Source organism: Balaenoptera physalus (genome assembly GCF_965194825.1).
Source record: "Balaenoptera physalus genome assembly, chromosome: 3".
NCBI lineage: Eukaryota > Metazoa > Chordata > Mammalia > Artiodactyla > Balaenopteridae > Balaenoptera > Balaenoptera physalus.
In genome coordinates this window covers 15,289,154-15,316,030 of record NC_138890.1, presented here as the reverse complement: position 1 = coordinate 15,316,030, position 26,877 = coordinate 15,289,154, and the positions used below count along the sequence as shown (strand labels likewise).

Here is a 26,877-nt window from a genome sequence, read left to right as displayed (position 1 = left end):
GCTATCTATTTTACATTTGGTAGTGTATATATGTCCATGCCACTCTGTCACTTCATCCCAGCTTACCCTTCCCCCTCCCCGTGTCCTCAAGTCCATTCTCTATGTCTGTGTCTTTATTCCTGTCCTGCCCCTAGGTTCTTCAGAACGCTTTTTTTCTTTTTTAGATTCCATATATATGTGTTAGCATACGGTATTTGTTTTTCTCTTTCTGACTTATTTCACTCTGCATGACAGTCTCTAGGTCCATCCACCTTGCTACAAATAACTCAATTTCATTTCTTTTTATGACAGAGTAATATTCCATTGTATATATGTGCCACATCTTCTTTATCCATTCATCTGTCGATGGACACTTAGGTTGCCTCCATGTCCTGGCTATTGTAAATAGTGCTGCAACGAACATTTTAACACAACATTTAAAATCAACTATACATAAATAAAATGTTTTTTAAAAGTGAGGGTAGGGAGACAGGTCAGGAGATCATTTCTGAGGTGTAGGCAAAAGGGAACGGTGGCGTGGATGGGTGGTGAGAGTAACCAGGACACCTAAGAGGCCCAGCAAACATAACCTGAAGACAAGGGAGCCTCTGACATCCTACCCTCTCCCCAACCAGCTTGCTCCCCACCCTTGCAGGTAATGCTAACTCACTTCATTTTTCCTGTTACTCAAGTCCTTGTTGCCATCTTTAACTCCTCTTTGTCCCATTTCAGCCTAGTCTGTCTACAAATTCTATCATTTTTACCTCCCCAATAAACCCAGAATTGCACCACTTCTTATCACCTGGTCTGAGACACCATCATGGGCAACTGGATTGTGGCAGTAGCTCCCCCTAGTCTCCTAGCCTGCCTTAGGGTTTGTCCATTTTGACAAGCTATCCCTCAGGATGCTGAGATACAGTGCTGAGCCCACTGCCTGCCCCTTCCCTGCAGACTCTAGATTAAAGTAGGATCACCATCACTTCATTCTGAAACCATTCAGAATGTGCTCTGGCCAGCGCAGCCAGATTTACATTAGGGAGCTTTGTGTTTTGTTTGGGGAACAGTGAAGCCTGTCACCTACCTCAACTAGAGCTTGTATATTAAAGCTTACCCTGGCCACTGTTTTGCCGCCTTCCCATCTCCCTGGAGATATTCAGGTGGTTTTTGGACCAGTGGACCCTCGGACTGAACCCTATCACATCCTATCTCCAACTTGAACCGTTTTCACAAGGAATTCTATTTCTGCTCTTGAGAGGGGCCCTGCCCTGTCCCAGTTGTGGTCACTCACGTTTTACTTGCAGACGCAGCAGCTCCTCCAGACTGTGGAAGTGGACGGGGCTGCTGGAAATTCCACTCCAGAGGGACCCCGAGCCACTGTGTGCATCAACCAGTTACAAATGCAGCGGCTTGTGCTTGTCCTGCAGCCCTCTCTCCCTACCTCCTCTACTAGCCTCCACGAGAGAGTTTATCAGGCATTTGCTGTTGGTGTGGGAGGAAAGAGAAGCATGGATCAGAGCTTGCTAAGGGCCAGGCACTGCAGACCAAAGATGAATGCTGTTCTCAAGGAGGCCAAGTTGCAAAGAGACAGCTGGAAACAATCACAAATCAGCAGGCAAGGCCCCAAGACAGGTGAAGGCAGGGTGGGCAGAGCTTCAGAAGCCCCCACAGCAGGAAGTGCTGGAGCTGGTCTTTACCCTTTAGGATGCTTCAGAACTGCCCAGGGCCTTGTCACAAATGCAGATTCATGAGCTCCACCCCAAAACATTCTGATTCGGGAAGTCGGGAGAGGAGCCCTAGAACCCACAGGTTTAACAGGGTCTGGGTGATTCTGACTCAGGTGGATCTGTTTTAGAATCCTGGAGAATCAGACTGCTGTGGGGAGGGGAGCAATGGGCTGATGGTCATCACCGCTGCCAGAGAAGGTTTGGAGCCCCAGTATATTTCCTAGCCGTTCTAGTGGGGCTGGGTATGGGGTGTGCAAGGAGTATAGATGGGGAAGGACAAGTGAGGATAAAGAGAAGCTGTGCTCCACAGAGGTCCCAAGATGGGCGTAAAAGGAGAACACTGTCCCGAATGTTCTCTAGGAGCGAAGGTCCTGTGTACCTTCCAGAGGAGACTCAGTGAGTGACACCGGATCTCCCAGTCACTTCTCTAGAACAGACTAATTCTTCCTTCCTGCCCCTCCTTCTTGGGACCTAACAGTCCAGTGCTCAGTTTTCATCAGCTCTCCATTTGCACCAGCTTTCCAACCGCAGCACAAACACGAGGCTCGCTGACTTCCAAATTCGGTCCTGCCTCACCCTTAGAACCACCAGCTGCCGCTCTTTGAGCTACAAGAAGGCCTCCCACCGGGGATGGCCCTTGGGGATTTAAATTTTTTTAACCTGCATAGAGAGTTTCAGAACAAGGAATAGAAAAGTCTCAGAGGCACCCTCAAGGCCAGGTGAGGTCAAAACTTGCCGGGTGTGGGACTTCCCTGGTGGTTAAGACCCTACTCTTCCATTTCAGGGGGCACAGCAGGTTCAATGCCTGGTCGGGGAACTAAGATCCTGCACGCCCCATGGTGCAGCCAAAAAATAAAAATAAAAAATAAAACAAAACAACAACAGAAACTTGCTGGATGTCAAACTCCAGGGATGGTACCTAACTCCTCACCTCTACTGCACCACTGATGATCTTTTTTCTCCAGGAAACAGTTGGGAAGGATGCCCACTGCTCCTGTCAGTTGCATGCAAGGCAGGAGAGGGCAGAACACAGGGCCTCAGGGAAGAGGGTGGGATGGCGGTCACTGAGTGCAGGGCTGGAGGAGATGGGAGGGGCTGGAGGCAAAGGACAAGAAGGTATTCAGGTGGGCTAGAGAGAGGTCAGAGGATGGAAGGACTTAGCTTTGTACCTTCCTCAGCGTTTACTAGAAGTAAGGGGTGGTGAATGGGGCTTTTCCCTTGGGATTTAGTACTTTTCCTTTCTCCAGGCACCCCACACCCCAAGGCAGCAGAAAGCTGTTGAGAGACAACTGAGTCAGCATGGCCATGGGAGGGACTCAGCTTCCAAGTGAGAGTGAGAGGTGCTTATTGAGTAGGAGGCACTGGGGCAGGCTTTGCAGGGGGGCTGAACCAAGCATGAAGAGAGAGAAAAGCACCCCCAAAGCAGTGCTTCTCCAAATGAGGGTGGCTCACCTGCACCACCATCTCCCAGCAGCTTTTTGGAAAAATGACTTCCTGATCCCACAGCTGATGTACTAAATCAAACCCTCTGAAGGTAGACCCCCCAAATCTGCTCCATCAACAAGCAACCTGGGTGACTTTTAAGCAGTCAACTTGAAAAGACCCACTGATCAAGGCCCAGAGAGTCTGTCTGGGCCTTTCTCCAGTTTGTTAACAGTGTGCTGGGGAGAGAGGGCTACACTGTACTCTGTTGCTTTCGCAGCTGGATTAGCAGGTCATTTCAATTTGCTCTTCCTGCCCCGGGATTTGAGGAGGGTGGAGAAGAGGTCATCGCAAGCAGTGGTTCCAAACTTTATCTGCCTATCGGAATCACATGAATATATTTTATTTATTTATTTTGTATTTAATTGTAGTTGATTTACAATATTGTGTTAGTTTCAGGTGTGCAGCTTCAGATTCTTTTCCATTATAGGTTATTACAAGATATTGAATTCCATGTGCTATGCAGTAAACCCTTGTGGCTTATCTATTTTATATATAACAGTGTGTATCTATTAATCCCATACTCCTAATACACCTCTCCACTTCCCCTTTCCCCTTTGGTAACTATGAGTTTGTTTTCTATGTCTGTGAGTCTGCTTCTGTTTTGTAAATAAGTTGATTTGTATATATATTTTAAGATTCCACATATAAGTCATGTGATATAAATTTGTCTTTCTCTGTCTGACTCACTTCATTTAGTATGATAATCTCTAGGTCCACCCATATTGCTGCAAATGGCAATATTTCATTCCTTTTTATGGCTGAGTAATATTCCATTACATATATATATATGTATATGTATACACACACACACACACCCCACATCTTTTTTTTGAGAAATTTTAAATTTTTTATAATTATGTAAAATATTTACATGGGTTCAGAGTCAAGGCTACAGAACAAGGTATATTCAAAGAAATTTAGCTTCTATCTGTGTCTTCTCCATCCTATTCCCTCCTCCCTCTATGGTCAAGTTTTTAAAAAATTATGGCTAATACTGTCTACACCACATCTTCTTTATCCATCACATGAGTATCTTTTAAAAGTTGCTTTGGCCCTACCCCAGACCAGTTAAATCAAAAGCTCTCAGTTGGGAGCCAGATAAAGCATTTAAGGCTTGTGGGTGACTGTAATGGGCAGCCAAGGAGGAATACCATTGCACCAAAGGAGGGGTCTTAACCCTTTTTGTACCATGGACACCTTCTCAGAATGTTTGAGGTACATTCAAAATACATAGGATTACAAAGAAAAGTTATTGTATTAACACTTGGTTATCAAAAACTAAAACAAATTTTATTTAGGTGGGCCATTTTTCTAGGTCAAAATGGTCTAACAATCATTAGTAATTCCACATGGTTCAACCAAATAGTAACATATACTTATTATACAGTAAATAACAAGATAGAGCAGTAGGACTAACAAATGATGTAATTGCAAAGAAGTGATAAACATAAACAATATTTCAAGGTATCTGCAACAACTGCAATATAATCTGTAAATGGCTGTGATTTTTGTTGGTGAGACACTACCATGATTTGTTGCTTCCATTCATAATTTTCAGAGAGCAGCGACATCTGCTGGAAACTTGTTATGAACGCAAACCCCAGATGGGCTGTATCTCTGGGGTCCATCAAGACAGCAGCCAGAAAAAAAAAAAAAAAAAGACAGCAGCCAGCTCCATCCCCTCTCCATCTCCAGGTAGAATTAGTTTTTCAATCAGAAATAATTTGATAAGTAGAAAGGTATCTCAAATTAAAAAATAATCAATAAACATACTAGTTTTTCATCTTTATTGGCTATTTCTATTTCTTCCATGAATTGCTAATCAGGGGTTTTGTCCATGTTTCTGTCAAAGTGTATGTCTCTCTTTAGTGGCTCTCTTTATATATTGGGGATGTCAATCTATCTCTCTTTTGGTGAAATTTAACAAAATTTACCATTTTTCACTTATCTGTTTGCTTTATACATGGGTGTCTTGATAAACAGATATTATATTCAAGGATCAATCTGTGAAATTTCTTGCTTCTTAAATTTAGAAAGATCTTCCCCTGTCAGCTGAAGGTTAACATATACCTCGGTTTGCCTGCTTACTTTTAATTCCTTGCTCTTTATTTTGGAATATAATTAAAGAGGTCTGTTTATTTTCTAAATAGTAAACAAATTATTTTAACATTAATTATGGTAAGAAATGCCAGGAAAGATAAAAGCAGCCCCGAACAACCGATAAACATAGACGCAAAAATCCTCAACAAAATACTAGCAAACTGAATCCAACGATACAATAAAAGGATCATATACAACAATCAAGTGGGATTTAGCCCACAGATGCAAGGATTTTTCAATATCTTCAAATCAATCGGTGTGATATGCCACATCAACAAATTGAAGAATAAAAACCATATGATCATCTCAATAGATGCAGAAAAAGCTTTTGACAAAATTCAGCACCCATTTATGATAAAAACTCTCCAGAAAGTGGGCATAGAGGGAACCCATAGAGGGAACCTCAACATAATAAAGGCCATATATGACAAACCTACAGCTAACATCATACTCAACAGTGAAAAGCTGAAAGCATTTCCTCTAAGATCAGGAATAAAACAAGGATGTCCACTCTCACAACTTTTTGTGTGTGTGTGTGGGGGGTTCCCTTTTATCCACACCCTCTCCAGCATTTATTGTTTGTGTATTTTTTGATGATAGCCATTTTGACTGGCATGAGGTGATATCTCACTATAGTTTTGATTTGCATTTCTCTAATAATTAGTAATGTTGAACATCTTTTCATGTGCCTCTTGGCCTCTTTAGAGAAATGTCTATTTAGTTCTTCTGCCCATTTTTTGATGGGGTTGTTTGTTTTGATGATATTAAGCTGCATGAGCTGTTTGTAAATTTTGGAAAGGTGCTTTTATTCAACATAGTTTTGGAAGTCCTAGCCATGGCAATCAGAGAAGAAAGAAATAAAAGGAATACATATTGGAAAAGAAGTAAAACTGTCACTGCTAGCAGATGACATGATACTATACACAGAAAATCCTAAAGACGCAACCAGAAAACTACTAGAGCTCATCAATGAATTTGGTAAAGTTGCAGTATATGAAATTAACACACAGAAATCCTTGCATTCCTATACACTAACAATGAAAGATCAGAAAGAGAAATTAAGGGAACAATACCATTCACCATTGCAACAAAAAATAAAATACCTAGGAATAAACCTACCTAAGGAGGTAAAAGACCTGTACTCAGAAAAGTACAAGACACTGATGAAAGAAATCAAAGATGACACAAAGAGATGGAGAGATATACCATGTTCTTGGAATGGAAGTATCAATATTTTGAAAATGACTACACTACCCAAAGCAATCTACAGATTCAATGCAATCACAATCAAATTACCAATGGCATTTTTCACAGAACTAGAGCAATAAATTTTAAAATTTGTATGGAGACACAAAAGACCCTGAATAGCCAAAGCAATCTTGAGAAAACAAAAAACAAAAAACAAAAAACAGAGCTGGAGGAACCAGACTCCCAGACTTCAGACTACATGACAAAGCTACAGTAATCAAGACAATATGGTAGTGGCACAAAAACATAAATATAAATCAATGGTACAGGATAGAAAGCCCAGAGATAAACCCATGCACCTATGGTCAACTAATCTATGACAAAGGAGACAAAGATATACAATGGAGAAAAGACAGTCTCTTCAATAAGTGGTGCTGAGAAAACTGGACAGCTACATGTAAAAAATGAAATTAGAACACTCCCTAACATCATACACAAAAATAAACTCAAAATGGATTAAAGACCTAAATGGAAGACTGGACACTATAAAACTCTTAGAGGAAAACAAAGGAAGAACACTCTTTGACATAAATCACAGCAAGATCTTTTTTTGCCCCACCTCCTAGAGTAATGGAAATAAAACCAAAAATAAACAAATGGACCTAATGAAACTTAAAAGCTTTTGCACAGCAAAGGAAACCGTAAACAAGACAAAAAGACAACGCTCAGAATGGGAGAAAATATTTGTGAATGAATCAATGGGCAAAGGATTAATCTCCAAAATATAGAAACAGCACATGCAGCTCAATATCAAAAAACCAAACAACCCAGTCAAAAAATGGGTGGAAGACCTAAATAGACATTTCTCCAAAGAAAACATACAGATGGCCAAGAGGCACATGGAAGTGATGCTCAGCATTGCTAACTATTAGAGAAATGCAAATCAAAACTGCAATGAGATATCACCTCACACCAGTTAGAATGGGCATCATTAGAAAAATCTACAAACAGTAAATGCTGGAGAGGGTGTGGAGAAAAGGGAACACTCTTGCACTGTTGGTGGGAATGTAAATTGATACAGTCACTATGGAGAACAGTATGGAGGTTCCATAAAAAACTAAAAATAGAACTACCATATGACCCAGCAATCCCACTACTGGGCATATACCCAGAGAAAACCATAATTCAAAAAGACACATGCACCCCAATGTTCATTGCAGCACTATTTACAACAGCCAGGTCATGGAACCAACATAAATGTCCATCGACAGATGAATGGATAAAGAAGATGTGGTACATACATACAATGTAATATTACTCAGCCATAAAAAGGAACGAAATTGGGTCATTTGTAGAGATGTGGATGGACCTAGAGGCTGTCATACAGAATGAAGTAAGTCAGAAAGAGAAAAACAAATATCATATGTTAACGCATGTATGTGGAACCTAGAAAAATGGTACAGATGAGCCGGTTTGCAGGGCAGAAGTTGAGACACAGATGTAGAGAACGGACATATGGACACCAAGGGGGGAAAACTGCGGTGGGGTGGGGATGGTGGTGTGCTGAATTGGGCGATTGGGATTGACATGTATACACTGATGTGTATAAAATTGATGCCTAATAAGAACCTGCAGTATAAAAAACAAACAAAACAACTAATACTAAACTTTCATTGGGTTATTTGTATGGAAATATGTTAATATAAATGTTTCAGACATTACATGAAATTTCTAAAAATCTTATATGTTCTGGTATAATGTTATAAGTCATAATCCTAGTTATTACTTTAAAATGTATGTCTCAGAAATAACTAATTTTCTTGTCAACTGCATTAGTATGAACTTTCATCAATCTTTAACTGTGGTCATTTTTAAGTCTTTTGTCAGTTACAGACAGTTCTGGGTGTACTCTGATGCTTTTGCAAATATATTCCTATAAAAGGGTTTCATCTACAAGAAATTCATGGAAAAGACTCTGACAAGTACAGGTTTCTGGTAATTGACTGTACTGCTGAACTGAATGAATAAGCATTTTCAGAACTCTAATGAAAAACTGATGAACTCATAAAAGTGCTAACAAAAGATCAAGATGAAAAAAAATTAATTACATGGGACTGAGTGAACTGATGAGGATGAGTATAATTTTTGTGACTTTCTGTCTGAATTAAAAAAAAAAAATCCCACAAGGACTCAGAGGCAAAGAATATACAAATCAATTTTCACTGCAAAGTAAAGGAGCTGTTACAGTGGAGGATTACTGGACTGAATATCAATATTATGACATAGCATGAGTGTGTTTCATGTTTGGTAATTGCAATCATTGTTGCTTTTGTTGTGGTCATCCATGTACAATGCTTGGTGTCAGTCTATTTATCTCTTGAAAAAATAAAGTACAGTGTGTGTGTGTGAAAAAAAAGAAAAGAATTAATCATATGACATATCATTCAGCTAATTCCACTCTCAAAACAATTGAAAACAGATATCAAACAAATACTTGTACACTAGATTCACAGCAGCATTATTTACAATAGCCAAGTGGTAAAAACAATCCAAATATTCATCAACAATGAATGGATAAACAAAATGTGGAATATACATGCAATGCAATATTCTTCAACCATAAAAGGAATGAATTATTGATATGTGCTACAATGTAGTTAAACCTTGAAAGCATTATGGTAGGGGAAAGAAGCCAGACACACAAGGTCATATGCTGTATGACTCCATTTATGCAAAATACCTAGAGTTGGTAAAGCTATAGAGACCGAAAGCCAGTTGTGGTTGCCAAATGCTGAGGGGATTAGGGAATGGGGAATCACTGCTTAATGGCTATGGGCTTTCCTTTTGGGGTGACAGAAATGTTTTAGAAGTAGAGAGAGGTGGTGATTGCATGTCATTGTGAATGTACTAAATGCCACTGAATTATTCATTTTAAAATAATTTTATGTTACATGAATTTCACCTCAGTAAAAAATAAATAAATAAATAAGTGACAAGAGGCGAAGGCAGAACTTATGCGTATGGATACAGGAAAGAATAGAAACTTTTGAAAAACCCTGTAATAAGCTCACCTAAGCCGGCTGTCTTGAAGGGCATACCTATTCTTCTGTAGATAAACTCAAACCACTCTTTTGTTGCCTCTGGACTCTTAATTAGTATCAGATGTCAGTATGCTTCAAGGGAACAGGTACAAAGTCTGACCCAAGAGAAAACACTTACACTTTAAAGGAATCGTAATGTTTTGCTAACTTATGCTGCATGAAAATGGGAAATATATTGTGCAGATGCTTTCTAAGAGTGTTAGATTAAGGAGGAATGTAAAAAGGGAACACTCTTGCACTGTTGGTGGGAATGTAAAGTGATACAGCCACTATGGAGAACAGTGTGGAGGTGCCTTAAAAAACTAAAAATAGAACTACCATACAACACAGCAATCCCACTACTGGGCATATACCCTGAGAAAACCATAATTCAAAAAGAGTCATGTACCAAAATATTCATTGCAGCTCTATTTACAATAGCCAGGACATGGAAGCAACCTAAGTGTCCATCATTGGATGAATGGATAAAGAAGATGTGGCGGGCTTCCCTGGTGGCGCAGTGGTTGAGAGTCTGCCTGCCAATGCAGGGGACACGGGTTCGAGCCCTAGGTCTGGGAAGATCCCACATGCCGCGGAGCAACTAGGCCCGTGAGCCACAATTACTGAGCCTGCGCGTCTGGAGCCTGTGCTCCGCAACAAGAGAGGCCGTGATAATGAGAGGCCCGCGCACCGCGATGAAGAGTGGCCCCCACTTGCCACAACTAGAGAAAGCCCTCACACAGAAACGAAGACCCAACACAGCCATAAATAAATAAATAAATAAATAAAATAACCCCCCAAAAAAAAGTTAAAAAAAAAAAAAGATGTGGCACATATATACAATGGAATATTACTCAGCCACAAAAAGAAATGAAATGGAGGTATTTGTAATGAGGTGGATGGAGTTAGAGTCTGTCATACAGAGTGAAGTAAGTCAGAAAGAGAAAAACAAATACCGTATGCTAACACATATATATGGAATCTAAGGAAAAAAAAAAAAGGTCATGAAGAACCTAGTGGCAAGACGGGAATAAAGACACAGACCTACTAGAGAATGGACTTGAGGATATGGGGAGGGGGAAGGGTAAGCTGTGACAAAGTGAGAGAGTGGCATGGACATATATACACTACCAAACGTAAACTAGATAGCTAGTGGGAAGCAGCCGCATAGCACAGGGAGATCAGCTCGGTGCTTTGTGACCACCTAGAGGGGTGGGATAGGGAGGGTGGGAGGGAGGGAGATGCAAGAGGGAAGAGATATGGGGACATATGTATATGTATAACTGGTTCACTTTGTTATAAAGCAGAAACTAACACACCATTGTAAAGCAATTATACTTCAATAAAGATGTTTAAAAAAAAAAAAGGAGGAATGTAGCTATGAAATTACTGATATGAGTATGGATTTAATGTGTAATTTCAAGTGACTGGAAGTCTTATTAACAGCTTGCTTGATTAATTGGCTGAAATTTGGACTTAACTGTGGCCTTCACTGAAGTCTTGAAGCTAAAACTTCCGTGGAATTATGAGAGACATAAATCCACAGTAGGTGAAGTAGGAATTTTGGAGTGAACTTATGATATGCATTCACCTCCACTACATTTTCGGAACAAAAACCCAAATCTCTCTTAAGGCATAGAGAAATACATTAGTAAGGGAAAACCAGCTTCTTTTAAAAGCTCTTTGCTGACTGTTCTCTGCAGGCCAAGTATGTTGGTGCAAGATGCTGCCACTAAGAGAGGCCTCTCTAATTTTTTCAATGAATTTTTGGGTTATTGGAGTAACAGGGGCCAGGTGAGAGTGATGAGCTACCAGAGACGAGGTGGATGCAGTGTTCATAATGTACAGCAGGGATGACTGGTAAATAGAATGCTTTGATCCTGAGAACCTCTGTTGGTGGCTAATTGATCACAGTGTCTCTCAGAATGAAATGGGAAGCCTTAATCTACAAATTTGGAAAAAATCAAGGTCTGGTAGCCAGAAACTTGATGTAAGTCTTTACAATGATGAGTCAAGGCCTCCTACCTAGTTTCTAGACCTAAGCCAGTTCATGGACCTGAAACCTCCTAATTAAATTGGGTCCCCTTGTGGAAGAACTCTAAAACACTACCAACAGTATATACTCTAAGTCTTCTTCTAAACCTTCACCCTGAAGGATGTGTTGCCAATTACTAGAGTGACCATACATGGGGAAAACAGATATATTCAAACATTTTAGGAATTAAAAGTGTTGTCTGTTGACTTACCCCCAAAATAACACCAGAATAACCTGCAGATCAAACAAAGCCAAGATTATTACTTAATTAGAAAAGGTAAACACCATCTTGACAGAATCTTAGTTTCATAAGGGAAGATCAATGTTTAATGTGTATAGTTTTAGGAACTGGATTTGAGTAGTTTGAAGTGGCTCTAACAATGCAGGGATCTGAATGGAACTGGTCAAAATCCATGATTTAACAGGATTGATGGTCACCATGAGCATGAGTTGGGGAGGAGTCTTGGTGAGAAAACAATTATTTGGTAAGAAGCTGAGTTTGGCCAGCTGAGTCATGCATCGTCCAGGAAAGAGGACTGATTGAACAGTCTACTGCTCAGATAAAGCTAACAATGAAGTTCTGTTCTGACTTACAGCCTTATCATCCTGGGCAAGAATTTCCTGGAATATATAGAAAAGTCTTATTGATGTAAGGGCTTTCATTTTGAATCTTGATAATTAAGGCACGTGAATGCAGATAGATGGTCTTAGTTTGCTCTAGATAGTGGCTCTAAATTGATACTAATTTCTTGTGACCCCAAACTCCACTGCAGTCTACCAAAGTGGGGGTTTATGATGATGAGGTGATAAGCGGTGTTTTGGCCCAAGTTCAAATCACAGTGGTCCAAGTAGGTCTGTAAACCTATCGCGTAGCTGTTTCCCAGATCCTTAATGTGTATTTGGAATAGTCATACCCAGAAACTAGCAGGAAACCCATACTGGCTCTCTGAACTGTAGCGGGAGTTTTATTATGGTAGAAGGAACAAGTGGAAGCTCAGGAACTTCTATTTCCTACCAGACAGTAAACAAAAATTAATACTGCATCTCTAGGAGACCTGCATGTATTAATGCTACCATAAACTTGAAATGTGCGCATCTTTTTTTGGCCTTTACAGAAGGTGAATGGACCTTAGAAAATTACTATAGATTGTTGTAAAGTTAATCAGATGGTAACTTTAACTGCAGTGGCTGTTACCACCTATGTACTTACAGAATGCCTCAGATATAATCAAAGTACCTTGCTCAGAATTGCTTCTGATCAGGAAATTTTTTCACAGCAAAAGAATGGCAGCAATGGACTTGTGTCCATAGAACTGACTGGTCTTGTATGTGTGTCATCACTCAGAAGCAGTTGGCCTCAGTTATGGTACCAACTCATTTACAGTGTCATTTCAGAAATAAGACCCTGAAAATATGGAGTTCTATCTCATATAATGCAATATGTGCTTTGATTCAGTAATCAATATATGGGGCTATTTCTCCCATAACTGAACAACAATGGTCCCATCCAATAGAAATTGAAATTTTACCTGGTTATTTTAGACTTCTCATGCCAGTGAACTAATAGGTAAATAAGACAGCAGCTCCACTAGAGTGGGGTGGGTTGATTCCTATCAATTACAAGGGTTATAGAGGACAATCCTGAGACAGGGGATTCTCTGGGGCATCTTTCAATACTTCCATGTCCAACAGTAAAAGATAATGGAAAAGTACAGCCACCAAAAATACAGGTAGTACCACTGAGGATTCAGACCTTTTTGGAATGACCACCAGATAAATTATCCCAAAGACATGAGGTTCTAGCTGAGAGCAAAGGAAATAAGGAATGGAAAATGGAAGAAGAAAGTTATAAATATCAATTATGGCTTCATGATCAATTAGCCTGGTGGTGTGTGTGTGTGTACATGTATGTGAGCTAGTTTGTTCTTATCTCTCTCTCTGCTCCTTCCTCTTACTATTTGTATACCGATTGCTGTTGACAACTAATATGCAGAGATTGTGACTGAATATGAGCTATAACTAACATTGCCCAAGATAGATACTATAACTAATGAAGGATAACATGTATATGAAGAATAGTAACACATTGTTATGCTGTTGTTGCTATTTAACAGAAGTTCAAATATGGGTAAAATGATCTGGATGCTGAGTAGCCAAAGGGGTGAACTGTGCCAGTTCTTAAACTACTGCCTCAGCTCAAAATTCACATTTCTACCCTCCAATTTTTTATTCTAGGGCTGCTTTGTCTTCAAGGTTCACAATAGGATCTGCCAATAGGGCCACTAGAAGGAGACCGTAAGTCAGGGGAGGAGCTAGAAAACTCTTTCATGATTTCCTGTTTTCTTCTGTCCAACCAATCCAGCAATGTCTCTCCATCCTGGCAGTTGGTTTGACTTTGCAGTTTATTTTCACACTCACAGAACCAGTCTCATCCTGTCCTTCAGAGGCACAAGCACTAGCTGACCAACCCCTATTCCTTGGCAGTCTGGGGATAGAGACTCTCCTGTGAACTTCTGGGGTGTCAGAACCAACTGCATAGCCCCCACTTGTCAGAAGGCTAGGACCGAGCTCTGCAATCCCCTCTTTTTCCTCTAGGCTCTGGAGGAACCATCATAAGTCAGGGCAGAGCAGGCTTCTCTATGTCTCCTGTGGGAGACACCTCCATAGGTACCTTCTGAGATATGAATACCAGCTGGTCAGTGCTCACTCCTCAGACATCTGGACTCTAAGACTTCGGGTTTTAATGACTCTAACCTCTCCCTTTACATCCCCAGGCCTAGGAATAGTAGCTTCTTTCTGCAGGTTGTTTATTCTCCTTCAATCCTTAGTGTTCTTGTTTTGTCATTTCAGATCTCAAATATCTGGTTAACAACTCTTTACACTACATTTTTTTCTGCTAAAATAATAGATATGGTTTTATTCCTGGCTGGACCCTGTCTGATATATAAGATATAAAATAATGGCTCAATTTCTGTCTTTATTTCTGTTCTAATATTCAACTTCCAAAACATATAGTTTTACTTTTGCAGAACTTGAAGTACAGAAGTAATCACAGTTGCCACAAGTTGGTATGTGAATAGTGCTTTTAAAAATGTTTTCATATATATTATCCCATTAGATGACTCTTCCTGCATTCATTCAATAAAGTCTTATTAAGCAACTGCTGTCTATAAGGCACAGAGCCAGGTACTGGAAATACACAAATAATTTCTAAGCAGTAAAGGGTATATTTATATCTCTTAAAGGAAGTTTTATAAAGCCTCTAATGGGAGAAGACTAGGGACCACCCAAGAAAGAATTATAGAGACTCAATTTCTGCCATCTAGAAAGTTTTTATTTAAAATATCCATATTTATTAGGTAAAATCATCAATTTAATAATATAGATGACACATAAAGGAAAAAGAACAGTGCCCAGCACATAGTAAGCCTTCAACAAAACACAGTTATAACCAAGAAGAATTAAGAAATAGAGTGAATTTACTTCAAGGACTTCAAAAATGATCAATAATGACAAAAATGACAATGCATTGCTTCTTCATGGGGCTTTAGATTTACATGTAGTGATCCCTACAGAATCCCTGTGAGGTTAAGGCAGGTGTCATGATTCCCATTTATTGATGAGGAAACAGACACTCCCAAAGGGTGAATGACTTTGCAACATTATGCAACCAGGAGGTGGCAGCACCAGGTACCAGATGCCCTGGCCGTCAGTGCCGACTGCCAATCCTGCAACGATCCAGCCCTTTCTTTAGGGACCCCATCACCTCCCGGTTCCTCAAGCTATAAATGAGAGGGTTGAGCATAGGAGTAAGGACTGTGTAGAAGATAGAGACCACATTGTCATGGCTTGGGGCCTGGTAGCGCCTGGGTCTCAGATAGATAAACATGGCTGCCGCATAGAAGAGGGACACAGCTGTCAGGTGGGAAGAACAGGTGGCCAGAGCCTTTTTATGGGCCTGAGCAGAGTGCATGGGGAGCACAGATCCCCGGAGGCGAACATAAGAGGCCACGATGATGGAGAAGGGTGGGAGCAGCATGAAAACATAGCAAGCAAAAAACAGGGTATCAAAAATGGATGTGTCTGCACAGGCCAGTTTCAATAAAGCTGGCACCTCACAGAAGAAGTGGTCCACATTCCCTGAGCCACAGTAGGGTAAGCTCATGGCTCCTGCCATCTGCATCATTCCATCTATTATCCCAAAAGTCCATGAACTCCCAGCAACCTGGAGACAGACCCTCTGACTCATGAGGATGGGATAGTGAAGTGGGTGGCTAATGGTTACATAGCATTTATAAGCCATGAGTCCCAGCAAGAGCCCTTCAGATCCCACAAGAGAGATGAAAAAAACGATTTGTATGCCACAACACACAAAGGAGATGGATTTTCAGCCAGACTGAAGTTGACTGCCATCTTGGGCACAATGGCACAGACCAACATGAGGTCCATGAGGGAGACGTGACGGAGGAAGAAGTACATGGGTGTACAAGAGGATCAATGTAGATGAGGAAGATGAGGAGGACATTCCCACAGAGAGCAACTGTGGAGACCACCATAACCACAGAGAACAGGGCAAGATCAGCCTGGCTATGAGAAAAGATTCCCAAGAAGATGAAGCCATCTATAGATGATTGGTTCAACCATATCCCCATGGTTCAGTTGTTCACAGTCACCTGAGAACATGGACAGAGAAATTCTAAGATTGAGTGACATGTCTTTGTTTATCTCTGGATTATTATTCTTCAGTCATCTGTATCTTTTGTAATTTATTAGAGCACACAGTATATGCCTAGGGACATACAAGAGGATATTCTTTCATTTTTCCCATGACACAGATGATAGGATCTTTGCTAGCTAATAGAATTGAACCATTTATCTACATTTGTACATATCCATACCAAGAAGAATAGAAACTGAATTATTTTATGTGTCACAGGACTGTTGGACAATCCTCCTTCAATAGGCAAAATATCGGCTTTCCCATATGGCACTGACTCTTTTTAGCTGGGATTAAATGGACTCAGTAAACTATCTCTAGCAGGACTTGGACCATTTCATCCCCAAGAGATAATTCATATATGTTACAATAAAGGAAGGTAATGGAGACTTGAGATGTTCTTTATTTTGCTTAGGCCAAATATCTTGGAATCATTTTTTAATTCCTCTGTCTTTTATTCCCTAGATCCAAACCATCAGTAAAGCCTCTTGGCTACACATTCAGAATATCTCAGAATCCAATGAATGCTTATCCCCACTGCAACTGCCCTGGTCCAAGCCACCATCTTCTCTCAGATGGACTATTATAGGCTTCTATCCAGTCTCTTGACATCTATCTTTGAATCCCTTGAGTCTGTTCTCATAACTATTCAAATGAGTCTGCTTAAAATGTAAGTCATATGATGTAATTCTCTTGCTGAAAGTAACTCAGTGACTCCCCAGATTACTCCAAATAAAGCCCAAATCCTTGCAGTGGCACACAAGGCCCTACATGATACACCCACATAGACACACACACACACACACTCATATACACCGATACCTCTGACCTCATCTCCTACCGTGTCCCCTTCACTCACTGTGCTTCCTTGAATTTCCTTGGACAAATTGGACAAACACCTACCTTTGGACCTTTGCATTTTCTTCTCTTTGGAATGCTCTTTCCTCAGATTTCTGTCTCTCATCTGCTTCAGATTTTTATTCAAATGCCAACCTCTTTAGAGATGGCTTCTGTGAAAGTCACTGAAGTTATAAATGTCTTGCATTTTCAAGCCCTCCCCTGCTCTTGGTTTCTCCACAGCACTTATAACATTTAACACACACATGCTTACATTTTAAAACTTTTATGATCTGTCTCATCCCACTGGAATAAGAGCACCATTTATTATTCACCGTGACATTGGCAGCCCCTAGAAATGATGCCTAGTTCATAGTATAACCTCAGTACATGTGTTGATTGAATAAAATAATCATGATGAAGTAATACATGGCTGCAGCTTCCATTTTCTGAAAGTAGAGAGACTCCCTCTTTAATTGATGGGAGCTCTTGTTCTTGACCTCAATATACTAGTTCACTGCTATATTTCTTCCTCTGAGGGACAGTGAGTGATATAGTAAGAACAATATTGAGGTATTTAAACAAGAACATGACTTCTCTGCAAATGGATGATAGTGGCATCCAGGAGACATTTGTTTGGGGTGTATTCATGTCTACCTTACCTCCTTGCAAAGAGGAAACAAGTCAACCCCACAGAACACACTCTTTGTGTGAAGAAACAGAGTAATTTCAAAAACTAGGATAGGCCTGCCCAGATCCACCACCAGGGAGGCAGGCTCTGTGAGCTGAGATCTTACAGAATGGAGCACATCCTGACTCACGCCCAAAAAAGACATGCCCAGGTGTCTTTGCCAACAACAACACAAAGTTGTGATGTTGAAGCTAGCGGGGAGGTCCTACAGGAGCAAATCACTGTTCCTACAGCCTTCAAATACCATCTTGGCCATATCAGCCCCAGACTAAACCAATCAACTGAACCAACCAGGTCTCATAGACCTCACACCAGAAATTCCTCCTCTTGTGCTAAGGACGTACTGTGTGCAGAATCATTCAGCTACATGCACCTTCAAAGACATGCACTCTACACGTCCTCTTCTTCCCCCCACACTCCCACCACCTTATACTACAATACCATAGAGTTGATTAATGACATTTAAACTCCTTTGAATTCTAATTCTTATACCACTGTGTACTCATCACCTCCACTTGGCTGTGCAATGAGCTTATGCTACCTAATGTGACCAAATAGAGTCCTTGGTCTCCTCTGGAGAAACACCTGGTCTAACCTTCTTCCCAGGTAAATTAAGGGCAGGTCTGTCCAGCTTCCAAAGATACAACACATGGGTCATATTGAACCTCTCCTTCCCGCGCACATCCCAACATCATAAATCCCTGCTGGTTCTTCCTGCGAGGTGTATCTAACCCTGACCACTTCCCGATCTTGCCCATCCCACCTGGCCACACTGTCATCACCACTCCCCTGGTTGATGGTGGCCCCTAACTGAACTTGCCTCATCATTCATTCCATCCTTGCCCCCATCCCAGTCTCTTTGCACACAGCACTAAAGTGAGCCCATCTCTATAAGAAGATGGGTTCTTGAAGCAGAATAAAGGAATGCTTTTATCAGCAGACCTTCCATCACCACCCAGACCTCCTTTTCTTCCGCTCTCCCCAGAATTCCCATGACTCTCGTCTCACCAGCATCCTGTGTTTCCTCCCACAGCAGCCTCGGAGGCCTTGGTCCTTGCTCTTGCCCATTCATGGAAATCTCTTCCCACATATGCTCCACTTTGTCCGCTCACCTCTTAACTAACTTTCTCAGCCAGGGCTTCCTCACACCTATTTGGAGTTGAAATCCCTTTTCCCTCCCCATTCCTTCCCTGCCTTACGTTTCTCTTAGCATTCAACACCATTGGGCATGCTACATTTAATTCATATGAATTTGTTTTCTGCTTTCCAACTAGAACCTATATCCCCCGATTCCACTTTTTCTCATAGGAGGATCCCCGGCTCTTAGAGCAGTGACTGGCATGTATTATGCTCTCAGTAAATACTGTCAAATGATTGATTGTAATATGCAAACAACTCAAGAAACTATTCTAGCATCTCACATATTCATTTCCTGCTCATCAACTTCATTCCTTTCTGCTGACTAGTTAATGGCTGCATTTTTCTTCCTAGAAATGACACCATAAAGAAGCCACCTTGTATCTAAAATATACTTTGGGGGACAAGGTGACTCTATGTCACATATCAACCCTCTCCTTCCTGCTCCTTTACCTCCATGTCTCCCCACTCATCCTTTTTCCTCCTGTACACCACTCTTCAACCTAGGAGCCCAACACTATGGTCCCCGATCCAAACAGAGGGAAAGAGGAAAGAAAAAGGTCAATGATACATTTTCTTTCTTTAGAAAGAAAAACAGAAATAGATCAAATGAAAAAGACTAGAAGAAAGAAAGGAAAGACACATAACACTGAAAGGTATGTGCCCATCACCTACTCCAAAAAAAAAGAAAAAAGGCTGAAAGGCAGACAACAACAGGAAGAAGAAATGCTGATAATTTTTTTAACATCTTTATTGGAGTATAATTGATTTACAATGGTGTGTTAGTTTCTGCTGTATAACAAAGTGAATCAGCTATACATATACATACATCCCCATATCTCCTCCATCTTGTGTCTCCCTCCCACCTTCCCTATCCCACTCCTGTAGATGGACACAAAGCACCGAGCTGATCTCCCTGTGCTATGTGGCTGCTTCCCACTAGTATCTGTCTTACATTTGGTAGTGTATATATGTCCATGCCACTCTCTCACTTCGTCCCAGCTTACCCTTCCCCCTCCCTATGTCCTCAAGTCCATTCTCTATGTCTGTGTCTTTATTCCTGTCCTGCCCCTAGGTTCTTCAGAACCTTTTTTTTTAGATTCCATATAGATGTGTTAGCATACAGTATTTGTTTTTCTCTTTCTGACTTACTTCCCTCTGCATGACAGTCTCTAGGTCCATCCACCTCGCTACAAATAACTCAATTTCATTTCTTTTTATGACAGAGTAATATTCCATTGTATATATGTGACACATCTTCTTTATCCATTCATCTGTCAATGGACACTTAGGTTGCTTCCATGTCCTGGCTATTGTAAATAGAGGTGCAATGAACATTGTGGTACATGACACTTTTTGAATTATGGCTTTCTCAGGGTATATGTCCAGTAGTGGGATTGCTGGGTCATATGGTAGTTCTAGTTTTAGTTTTTTAAGGAACCTCCATACTGTTCTCCATAGTGGCTCTATCAATTTACATTCCCACCAACAGTAGAAATGCTGATAATTAAATATAAATGTGAACTGTCCAGCAACCAGTAATAGATGCAGCAAAGAGGTGAGAAGGGGGTGACAGGAAATGACCCTCACTCACCTGTAAGTGGGTTCCCTGAAGGAAAACCAATTCAGCAGATACCCTGTGGAGGAGATTCCAGCATCAAAATCATTTCTTCATCCTTCCATGTGTGTGCACTTAATGGATCAGCAGGGTCAGGGAGGAGCGCCCTGGCTCTGACCTCCTTCCTCAGCTCCCACCGACCTCTCAGTCCAGCTGTGGGTGTGCACGTCACCCTCAGCCTCCCTGTGACTCTCTAGCTCAGACAATGGGCCTCAGACAGACAACAACCTCCTCTCAGCAAAAGGGGTGGGGAGAAAGTGAACTTAGTCAAGGAGACGGTGGTGGGCAGATGGGGACAGAGCCAGGATCCGTGTATCTGAGCCCACCCCCTGATGCCCATCCCCCTTCCATGGGCTGCCTCCCAGCCTGGGTTGCAGAACTGTCTCCCGCTGCCCATGCAGGTGCTTAACACTGAACCTGAGTGAGGAAGGTAAAGCTGTGAAGTCCCAGGGGAGCCCACAAACTCCAGCCCTGGAGCAGAAGCTCCCAAGTTTATAATTAAAGAAATCCAAACAGGGAGCTTGGGGACAGGACCAGAAGAAGGGCCAGTGGGACGGTGTGGGGAAACCTGGTCATGGGAGGGGCACAGGGCAGCCAGGGCACAGGAAGTGGGACAAGTTTCTTGGTGCTTTACCCCTCACCACAAACAAATTCCACACTTCCCCAGTGACCCCAAGGGCCCTCATGGTGTCTCCACCCTTGGGTTCCTTGATAGGCTTTCTCTGCACCCCACAATCTACACATGTTTTTTTGCCGGCCCCATGAAGTCAACATACATTTATTGAGAACCCATGATATATAGAGCACTGGGTGAGGCTGTTATGCTTGAATCACAGGTGGAGACTGAACGCGATCCTGCCCCTGAGAAGTTTATAACCTGATGGGAGGGAAAGAAGAGCATCCACATTCACGAGACTCAGAGGGTGGCATGGGACTGGGTGTCATCCCAAACCCTGTCAGTCATTTCTGTAAGCTCGGTGCCTTTCACAGCTTGCTATGGACAGTCCTACGGTCTTCAGTTATGCCCCTCATCCCAGTGTAAGCATGGATAACACTCCCTTTCACTCTCAAGGATGTCCCGGGATTTTAAAAAAATATTTATTTATTTGTTTGTTTGTTTGGCTGCACCAGGTCTTACTTGTGGCACGTAGGATCTCGGTTGCCGCGTACGGGATCTTCATTGCGGCGTGTGGGATCTAGTTCCCTGACCAGGGATCAAACCCGGGCCCCCTACATTGGGAGGGCAGAGTCTTAACCACTGGACCACCAGGGAAGTCCCATCCTGGATTTGATGATAATTTAATAGTCACTTTAATTTTGGCTTTATGTCCCATGGAAAGAGGTCAATTTTCAAAATGGCCAATTCATTGGAAACCAAATGTCCAGATCATCAACTTATGTTGTTCTTTTAACTCTTTGATATATGACTGGTTTTTGTTTTATTTCCACAGCAGCAATAAAACATGTTTTCCTGCCATACAAAGCTCTTGGGGCCTTCAGTTGGAGACTGATGCTCAGAGAGGACAGATTAGATCAGAGGGCTGAGAGAAGGGGACTTGAAAGGAGAGGCGGGAAAACACAAGGAGGTGGGGACAGAGGGACCTAGAAAAAATAGGCCTCTGTCAAATTAGTTCCAGGCACACCAAACAGGTTTTTGAAGAAATGCCTTACAGCCACCTCACACTCTTCTGCTCCAGCCTCCTTCTCTGTCATTTCCCGCAACCCGCTGACCTACTCTGCTTCCCCATAGGTACTTGAAGTTTTTCCACTTCCACATTTTTCTCAAGTTAACCTCCCACTAGAACTTGCACTGCCTACTTTGTCTTTTCCTACTGAAACTCAATTTATTCTATAAAGACCCATCTAAAGCTCATCATTACTATTCTCACCTTCCAAAGGTTCAATCCACATCCCTTCAGCCTCTGTGAGTTCCTACAGTCTACTGTCTGTACAATTGACAATTTATTCTGTTCTGCTGTGTGAAATCTGTTACATTACTATTTATTTAACCTACATAGTGATTGGGTGAAACTTGATTGCATACAACCAAGCAAGAGCTTTATGTTTAGCTAGGACCACTTTCACTCCTGGAAAATCCTTCACCACCTTTGATGGAGATCAGGCTGATCTCAGAGCTGTCTGGTCTGCTTCAGGTGTAAGTCTATTCCTACTTAGCTAATCAAGACCAGCTTTCAGGTAGGATAAGATCCAGCCTGATACAAGTCATGACTTAAATCTCTCACCAAATTCAAAATCTCCCCTGTGGCCTCTGCCTAGTTCAGATCTGTTTGGGAGTTTGGGGACCTACCACAGGGAAGGGTGAAAGATTCTGTCTTTTCACTCTTTCTCCTGCTCTTTTCATTCTGATACTTAGAGATCTCTCTTCCTTCTTTGGTTTTCTAGGATTTAAGGAAGGATTATGGATGTGGGGGGTAACGGGGCACCCTGTTGAGTAGTATATATCAGTGTCATCTGCAGTGAGATATCCAAATTCCATTGTGTGATCTATCTATCTGTCTAGCTACCTATCTATCATCCCTGCATGTTGACGGAAGTTGAATGCCCTCCCCACCTTCTGAGAACTCTGCAGTGACAATTCCCTGACAAGGGCAGGCTCTCTCCAGTTGACCTCTTGTGACCCCCTCATTTCCTGACCCTGGCATTTTGCTTTCAGCCCCTCACACAGACCACTCTCAAGAGAGGGCTTTCCAAGAAGGCTTAAGATGGTAGCCTCACAAAGCATCTACTTGACAAACAAACAATCTAGTCATCTTGACCCTGGACTGTTGCTGCACTTTGTTCTTTTCTTGCCAGCATGAGCTGCTCCATCTTGTCTCACAACTGCAGAATTCTCCAAGCACAAGTTCTACATTCACCTACATATACAGTCTCCTTGGAAACACATGCCAGGCTCTCCTTGGAGATCCCTCATCTGGTCAACTCCATGAAATCAGGCCCATGAGTGTCTGTAGTTAGTGAGCCTCCATCCAGAAGCTGAGGGGCCAGTCCCCTTTCTAAGGGTGTAAGGAGGGGAACTTTTGAATCCCTTATCAATCAGGGAGCAGAGAAGTAAAATGTCACTATAGTCAAACTGAGTTAGACTAGTTAATGTTTGATGCAGCATGGAGAAAAAAGGGATGTTTAGTGGGAGTGTGTAAGAGGAGCTTCTTATAAAATTGTTATGAAACTTGTCACATAAGGTGACTTCTATTTTGATGTTGAATGGTTTTCTGTTAACTTGAGGCACACAAAATCCTAACAAACACATCAATTCTTGATCAAAAATGCAACCTCCTACTCTGTTTGACAACTGATGTGTTCCTGATGGTCTCTGAGTGATGCACATTGTATTTATCTGCTCAGGCTACCATGACAAACCACCAAAGACTGTGTGGCTTAAACAACAAAAACTAATTAACTCACAGTTCTGGAGGCTGGAAAGTACAAGATCAAGTTTCTGGCAGGATTCAGTTTCAGGTGTGGGCTCTCTTCCTGGCTTGTAGACAGTGACTTTGTCCTCGTGTGTTCTTTCCTCTGAGCATGTGCAGGGAAAGAGTGAGCTCTCTGGTGTCTCTTCTCATAAGAACACTAATCCTATCAGATAAGGACCCCATCCTTATAAACTCCATTAACCTTAATTACTTCCTTACTCCAAATACAGTCACACTGGGTATTATGGCATAACTCAAAAATCTGGGGGAGACAAACATTCATTTAATTACAGGCACCAATGATACTTTTAACTTTGGCATCAAATAAATGTTTAACAGAATTAAGTAAAATTAAATTAAAAATTTTTTCCATGTTGAAGCTTTCTGTTTGTCAAAAAAAAATAGGAAGACCTGGATAAGATAAAAGAGAAATTTGAAAGCATCAGAAAGAAATGACAGCCAAGACTTAGAGGCCAGAATCACAGAGAAAAAGGAAGCATGCTAAGGTGAACTCAGTTTTATCTGACCTTTTCCCCTTGAGGTGTCTGTTGCTTAATAAGTAGCATAAGGCTCAGAGGGTGAGAAACAGCATAAAACAGAGACGAAAAGGTTAGGCGTCGAGTAGACCTTTTGGTAGTCTGATGTGCTGGAGATCCAAAAATAGGTGTTAGGGCTTAGCAATGGGAAGTTATTCTCCTCTAAAATTTTTTTTAAAAGAAAAGAGACTTTTCAGGTGGAATGTTGAAAAGAACACACCCTAGAAGCAATGGTGGGCTGGAAAGAGATGAGCTCTCACAAAGACCATAATGCAGCTTTAAATCAGTTCAGTCATAGATCATATTAAGGTGAATGTCCACCTTAAAGCAAAATCCAAAAGCAGAATAGACACAGCTGAATATAGGATTAGCACCAGTAGAAAATATTCAGACTGAAGCATAAAGATAAAAAGGATACTTAACACAGCAAGCCTGCTCTAGCCTCAGGACAAGCCTCACCCAAGAGCAAAGGAACAACATCAGCAGGACAATCGCAGCCCTGCAGCCTGTGGACCCAGCCCACCCATCAGCAGGCCAGCTTCTGCTCAGGGACTAGCTGGGCTCTGGCCCCACTTACCAGCAAACCAACACAAGCTTTGGGACACCCCAGACCTTACAGGCAGCTGTGTCAGGAACCAGCCCCAATGACCAGCTGTCTGGCACCAGCCCTGGGACCCCTGGGCCTTGCAGCAAGACCCCAGGACACAGCTCTGCCTGCCAGTGGGCCAGCACTAGCCCCAGGACCTGGCTTCACCCACCAGTGAACAGACACCAGCCCTGGGATCTCCTGGACACTGACTCTGCCCACCAGTTAACCAGAAATAGCCCTGGGGTCCCTTGAGGTTATGCACCAGCCACCTCATGACCTGGCCCTGCCAACCAGCAGCATGCAGCATCTGCACAAAGCAGGGTCTGGCAACCAACCAGGCCAGGAGTGAACCAAGACTACCAGACCCAGTAGTCAGTTCATCAGTACAGAAAAACCCACACAGCCCACACAGGGGGACCCCTAGAGATACAGCTCTGTTGACAAGACAGGAGTGCACTGCTGAGATGCATAGGACATCTCCTACAAAAGTCCACTTATCCAAGGTCAAAAAACATAACTAACTTAGGAGATACATAGAAAATAGCAATTTAGGCAAAATGAGACAGGAACATGTTCCAAATGAAGGAACGGGATAAAACTCTTGTGAGGAAAAAAAAATTGAGTGGAGATAGGAAATTTACACAAGAAAAAGTTCAGAGTGATGATCATAAAGATGATGAAAGAATTCAAGAGAAGAATGGAAGCACAGAGTGAGAAGTTAGAAGTTTTTAAGAGTTAGAAAATATGAAGAACAACCAAAGATGAAGAACACAATAAATGAAATGAAAATTACACTAGAAGGAATCAACAGTAGACTAAATGATACAGAGGAACGGATCAGTGAGCTAGAAGACAGAGTAGTGGAAATCACTGGAACTGAACCAAAAAAAAGAAGAAAAGAATGAGGACATTGTAAGAGACCTCTGGGACAACATCAAGTGCACTAATATTCCCATTATAAGGGTCCCAGAAGAAGAAGACAGAGAGAAATAGGGGTTGAGAACATATTTGAAGGCATAATAGATGAAAACTTCCCTAACCTAGGAATGGAAACAGACGTCCAAGTCCAGGAAGCACAGAGAGACCCACACAGGATTAACCTAAAGAGGAACAAACCAGGGCACAATGCAAAAATTAAGATAGAGATTAGAAGCAGCAAGGGAAAAGCAAGAAGTTATATACAAAGGAACTCCCACAAGGCTATCAGCTGACTTTTCAGCAGAAACTCTGCAGGCCAGAAGGGAGTGGCTTGGCATATTTAAAGTGATGAAAGGGAAAAACCTACAACCAAGAATATTCTACTCAGCAAGGCTCTCATTCAGACACTCTCTTCAATAAGTGGTGCAGGGAAAGCTGGAAAACTACATGTAAAAGAATAAAATTAGAACATTCTCTAAGATCATATACAAAAATAAATTCAAAATGGATTAAAGACCTAAATGTAAGACCAGAGACCGTAAAACTCCTAGAAGAAAATATAGGCAGATTACTCTTTGACATAAATCGCAGAAATATTTTTTTGGATCTGTCTCCTAGGGTAATGTAAATAAAGGCAAAAATAACCAAATGGGACATAATTAAACTTATAAGTTTTTGCACAGCAAAGGACACCATAAACAAACAAACAAAAAGACAACCTACAGACTGGGAAAAAATATTTGTAAATGATATGACCAACAAGGCATTAATTTCCAAAATATACAAAAAGCTCAAAGAGCTCAATATCAAAA

The 26,877-nt window shown here is 41.6% G+C and overlaps 2 protein-coding genes and 1 long non-coding RNA gene across 3 annotated transcripts in view; 1 reads left to right on the top strand and 2 right to left on the bottom strand.

Annotated features, from left to right (window-relative positions):
• The window catches only part of BTNL9 (butyrophilin like 9), a 47,209-nt gene extending 39,005 nt beyond the window's left edge, over positions 1-8,204 (top strand). The window contains exon 12 of the mRNA XM_082457726.1: positions 6,088-8,204. The gene's annotated coding sequence lies outside the window, so the exon portion shown is untranslated. The remainder of the gene's footprint in view (positions 1-6,087) is intronic.
• Positions 1-26,272, bottom strand: part of LOC309658797 — a 41,293-nt gene extending 15,021 nt beyond the window's left edge. The window contains exons 1-3 of the long non-coding RNA XR_014262394.1: positions 25,136-26,272; positions 24,015-24,125; positions 20,568-20,610 (exon numbers count right to left, since the gene is read on the bottom strand). This is a non-coding gene — a long non-coding RNA (uncharacterized lncRNA). The remainder of the gene's footprint in view (positions 1-20,567; positions 20,611-24,014; positions 24,126-25,135) is intronic.
• Positions 10,380-20,548, bottom strand: LOC309658771 (olfactory receptor 2V1-like). Its single transcript, XM_082457787.1, is given in 3 exon segments — positions 10,380-15,980; positions 15,983-16,078; positions 16,081-20,548. Coding segments are annotated over 3 exon segments (939 nt in total). The 5' UTR covers positions 16,244-20,548; the 3' UTR covers positions 10,380-15,300.
• Positions 26,273-26,877: the final 605 nt, after the last annotated feature.